This window comes from Galendromus occidentalis, unplaced genomic scaffold, assembly GCF_000255335.2.
Source record: "Galendromus occidentalis unplaced genomic scaffold, Mocc_1.1 scf7180000077294, whole genome shotgun sequence".
Lineage (NCBI taxonomy): Eukaryota > Metazoa > Arthropoda > Arachnida > Mesostigmata > Phytoseiidae > Galendromus > Galendromus occidentalis.
The window spans coordinates 1280-6760 of record NW_003805282.1 but is presented as its reverse complement, the minus strand read 5'-3'; the positions used below and the strand labels follow the sequence as shown (position 1 = coordinate 6760).

The window sequence follows — 5481 nt, the reverse complement described above, 5'->3', positions numbered from 1 at the left end:
ACCGACTTCAAATATTCTTTGCGACTAGATTGTCGAAAGTCGGGCAGCATACAGACCCTACGATCTCATTTCCCGACCAAATGATCGTATTGAATAGTGACTTTCTGAGGAGGACTGCAAAGAGCGGATTCTCTGTCGGCGTGCTCGCGATGACGAGGAACAAGCCTTTGTATCGGATGTTTCGCTCAAAATCTTCAAGATGATTCGTTATCATGTATAGCTCGTACGTCATCAGGCAGATGACTTTCAGAGGCGAGGCCAGCACGTCGAGGAACTGCGCGTGTGTTTCTCGAAGGTACCCGCGACTCCCATACTTGAGGCCAAACGTCAGCAAACTAGACCTCATATTGACGCTTCCTCGAACGAGAATCGCTGAAACATCCGCAAGCAGCAGGGAAGTTGGTTGGACGCCCATCTGCAGAGCTGTTCTCTCCAGGGTGGTCACAAGTTTCATGGGATCGAGTTCTTCTCGCTCGTCCGAGATCTCTGACGAGGAGTGCACGGAAAGTATAAGACAAAGCTTGAGGTAGAGAAGTACCATTCCCGACACACAGTCGAAAGGATGTGAGATCATCGGAGCTCGCACTTATCGGCTCTTCGACGGCCGCTTCAATGGCATTCCTTAATATGGAATCGGAATTCTCAGCACTATGATGGAACTCTACTCTCCGGCTGACGGATTTGTCGATAGATGTCCAAGTTGACTCTCGAGACGATCCACGAGGATCAGAAGTGCTAATGATGCCTTCAGGGGACGGAGCACGCGCTGGAGCTGGACTCCGCGATCATTCAGTCTGTCGTAGCTTTATCTCAGAGCGGACTGACCCCTGAGCGACAGTCGAAAAGGATCATTGACAGAGCCCACCGATCCGTTGTGAGGCAAGCGGCTCCCCTGGAAAGGAAGATCGTTGACTAGATACTTGAATTTATTGAATGAGCCACCGCCAGAAGCGAATCGAGAGTATAGGCCTCGAACGGACCGCAAAGCAGAGCTCGCGTAACGAGCATCGTCCGAATGTGCGGCCCGAGGATAGAATCCTCCGAAAGAGGGCTTCGAGGGTGCGATAGGGAGAGGTTTCAGATTTTGTCTGGGAAACGATCTGGAAATATACTCGGGCTACTTTCCGGAGTCCGTCCCTCGATCGATGAGGTTTCACGCAGGCTTCTCTCAGTACTCGGAGCAGAGACCGACAATCAGTACCGGGCTGGGATATAGCTAGCACAAGATAAGAGATTTCTCCTGATTCTTTACTGACGCTCATTCACATCAAGAGGACATCGCTGGCAAATTGTTAGCGCAGCGACGTCTCTTTCATGCTGTCCTCAATGAGAAGTGCCGAAGTAGAAGGGCACGACGTTAACCTACCGAATAGATTCCGAGCTGTCTCAGATCCGTTAACAGATTACATCCCAAGAAATATCGCAAATCCATGCGGGAGAGGCATCGCTTCGTACAGGAGCGATCTCTACTGAACTTGGATTTAAAGTCCCAGCGATTCTCGTCGCTGCAGAGGCACCGCCAACTTCCGACCCGACTTGGTCCCCCTGCGTAGCCTGAGCTACCGAGGTTTCGGTGATAGGATCAAGATCTCGGGCGGATGACGACTGTCGGCGGCTAAGTGGGTGTGGGCTAGAGCAGCGGTGGCCAAGTGGGGGTGCATTGGCCCCCGGGGGTCCACGGCGAGATATCGGGTGAGACGCGATCAGAGTGAGCCTTCACGGTGGAAAGAAGGATTGTTGGTCACATACACATTCGGTCAGTGACTCCACCCAGCACGTTCCAAAGCGAGATCTCGAAAGCACAGCATGTTCATACACACGGGGTCTCGAGAGCCGATAAGGCTCGGCTGCTGATTGTACTCGTGGTTACCATCCACTTGACCGTATCCTGTTGACCGAAAGCGCTTAACCGATTTTAGATTAAATTAAATTAAAAATTTCAAATCGAAATTTCCTATTCAAATTTTCAGATGGGAGAGGAAAATCCTCAATCACTGTCCAGCATCATCCAATCGCTTCCCTCCCAGTCACTCCATCATGAAGCGATTCGAGCCCATCATAACAGACTCCTGATGCTATGCTTCTAATAGACTCCTGTCTCCTGCAGCGAAGATGCTCTCGCGACGCTGGTAGGTAGGTCCATGCTTGTCCCAAGTGCTTTCAAACATAGCACGAATAGATGATCTGCCCGAATAAACTTACGAGGAACTCATGTTCGGAAGCGAATGCGCATCCCGTTCTTGTTCCCGAACGCGTCGCTCCTCAATTTCGGTTCCCAGAAATTCAAATCTCGGTAGAGCTGGATTCGGTCAAACGGCTTCGGTCTAGTGGTTTCGGTCAAGTGGTTTCGGTCGAGTGGTTTCGGTCAAGTGGTTTCGGTCAAGTGGTTTCGGTCAAGTGGTTTCGGTCACGTGGTGTCGGTTAAACGGTTTCGGTAAAAATTTTCGGTCAACAGGGTAGTCACCGTACTCGTATCCCTACAGCTCGGTATCTGTTCGCGAATACATTGAATTTCTGCGCTTCTGGAGGAGCTCCGACTGCCTCGATCTCAAAATGCGCTGGGATTCTTATGATTGGCTCTCTCTCGCTTCTCACTTCATTTGGAGAACTTCACACGTGAAGCGAATGGATGGGAGCAATATGGGAAATAGGGGGTCCACCAGCTCCTACGAAGGCGGTTTGGGAATCCGCTTTCCCGAGTGCGGCCACCGCTGGGCTAGAGTGCCCCGGCCGCCTGCGTCACAAGATTCTCTGTTCTGGTCGAGTGGAATCACGTAAGTAAACTCGGGGCTTTCATACCATCTCAAGTATTCCACTCGGGGGTGCCCAGTCTGCCGTAATTGCACATCATGACCGAGTCGTCGGTCCGGAACTTCCGCTCCCCGACGAAGGGCTCGGCCCCGCAGTCGCTTCTGAAGTAATTTGATATGGTCTCGGCTTTCTGATTCCGAGAATTTCTCACTGATCCGATCGTTGTGGTCCTCGGCTCGCGCTGATGGGTTTCGATATCGCTGCTCTGATCAAGCTACGGATCTCGCCTCGAATGCTCCGTGTGCGCTGTTCATGCACTACCGAGGGGAACGGCGGCAGCTCTCAGCTACCGAGCTTCCGGGCCCGAATCCGCCATCGAGGGAGAAACTTGAACCCTCATCATGCATCCTCTGAAAGCAGACGGAATTATACCCAGAAAACGGAGGTGCAGCCTCGGATGTGGAAGTCTCCTACGGAGGAGTTTCCCCACTGACTGAAGTTTCCTCATCCATGGTGCGATCGTTGTATCATTGATGCCCGTTATGCCGACCGCGAGACCGATCTTGAAGCGAGCTGGACCGCACCGAAACTTGCCCAGGATTATCATCTCCTCAAAGTGGAAAGTACAGATTGTGGAAGAAAAAACAGAGATTTACTGACTTACACATTTATCTCTTATCTCAGGGTAGAATGCTTCTCTTCAACTTCGGGAGACAGGTATAGCATGAATATTTTCGAGATATGTCCGCTGATCCCTCCCACAATGATCGTTTGTCCTTTGTTATCGCATATGAATTTGTCGCTTCGATCAAGGCAACAAAGGCCTGATTTCCGTCCCGAGGCTCACGATCTCCTGCTTGAGCTTCCTCGCACGTTCCCGCATGAGTCCGTTTTGTACCCAAGGTAGCAGGCTCGGTGACGATTCCGGCACACATTTCAAGAAGTCCGTCAGGGATAAGACATTGCTCAACGCCGTAAGCAGATGTTGGGCGAGCGGCTGAGAAGTCTTCGTATACTTCTGCGCGAGTCTGACGATGATTCCCGAGACAGGCTCGAAATCTTCCGGATCCAAATGCTTAGGCATGAGAACCCCGTGCCGAATCTCTTTCGGTCAATTTCGGCAATTCCGTGGAAGTTCCGTGGGCTGAAAACGTCTTCAGAAAGGAGACAGGCCAGGGGTATTCTTACGATATACACTGTTGACCGGGGTGTGTAGAGGAGAGACGCGATGATTTCTGCTGAGAGCTCGAGCCACTGCAGGCGAGCTCTTCCTCCACGAACGATCGACGGTCGGTCCGGCAGTCAACCTCTCAAAAGGTCTCGGAGGGCTCGCGTCGCGATAATGCCTCGGTATAACTCCGAAGTCTCGCCTCTTACTCATACACAGTTGATTGATTGATTGATTGTTTATTGACCTTCCCTAGCTATGTTCAAATCTCGAACATAAAGAGAGACCCTAATATATAGGGGCGATGGCTCAGCTGGTCGTTGGTGGATGCGGTTTCGCGTATTTGTCCGTCGGGATTGTCGATATTCCTCTACACCCACTCTTCCAACATTACTTTTGTGTCGAAAATCATCTTCGGGGTGCTTTCTTCGTGTAGGCCCAGTCTTTTCCGTATTATACACTCAGCATCCGGGGGGTCTTCGCATTCGAGGATCACATGTTCCTGGGTTTCCTCTTCTCTCTCGCACCTCAGGCAGGTCGCTCCGATGTTTTTGAAACGAGACCTAAATTTTCTAGTCTGTAAACATCCCGCTCTAGCATTCGCGAGGAGGCGACTGCCTCTCGTATTGTCATAGATGTGCTCGATATTTCCTCGCACCGTTTTATAAGTACTGTACCGCTCAAGGGTTCTCTTCTCGGACATCCCTTCGACCCAATCTTGGTCAAGTTTGTTTTTGATGGTTTCGTTAACGTATTTTTTGTACACACCGAGACTCACCCTTAGAGTTGACCTTGGTATTTCCCGGATGCTCTGAGATCCGAATTTCTTCTTCAACTCTAGACTTCTCTTTTGAAGTTTGGTGGGTATACTCGCATTCTTCATCATTGTCTGGATTGCCCTTGGCCACCTCGTCTCGCTCATCTCATTGATTCTAGCCTGATATATTAGCTACTTTTTGCTTCTCTGGCTACGGTTCCGAAGCTTTGCCTCCTCGCTTCGTCAATCAGAGTGATCGCCGAGCTCAACAGCTTGGAGCACCTAGTATCTAGGATATCGGTCGTTGCTGTGAAGCTGATCCATCACCGATGTGGAGTCTGGCCACAGTCGTGGCTCCTGCTATCGGTTCTGACCCGGGAATCCCTGCACAATTCCCGTCGGCGTAGGCTCCGGCGCGGGAAGTGCCAGCGTGTTGGACGTTCCGGATCAGGTGAATGTCCGCCAGAGCGCGGAGTCTTGGGTGTGGAACGTCGAAGAAATTCCGCTCTAGCCTCCTTAAGCTAGTGAAGCGAACAGCTAGCTTGGAAGAGGAGGCTTTTGAGCATTGCTAGTTGTTGAGCTCGGGAAATTTCGCAACATCCGATAATCGAAATCCGACTCGAGCTCAGATTGAAAATCGGAATCACCTTCGGAAAGCTCCCCGAGTCGAACCATCTCCTTGTCTAACTGTGAATCACAATCTCGGATTCGGTTCGATTTTCGAATCCCCATTGGAAGTTGAATCATGATGCCCTCTAGTTCATCTTATCGCAAATTCGTAGCTCACTCCTCCTCCCAATGCTAG

At 50.9% G+C, this 5481-nt stretch overlaps 1 protein-coding gene across 1 annotated transcript; it reads right to left on the bottom strand.

Moving 5' to 3' along the window:
* Positions 1 to 4289: 4289 nt before the first annotated feature.
* LOC108864098 (uncharacterized) lies at positions 4290 to 4805 on the bottom strand. The gene has a single exon (XM_018639063.1). It carries the CDS (start codon positions 4803 to 4805, stop codon positions 4290 to 4292), a length of 516 nt encoding a protein of 171 aa, XP_018494579.1.
* Positions 4806 to 5481: the final 676 nt, after the last annotated feature.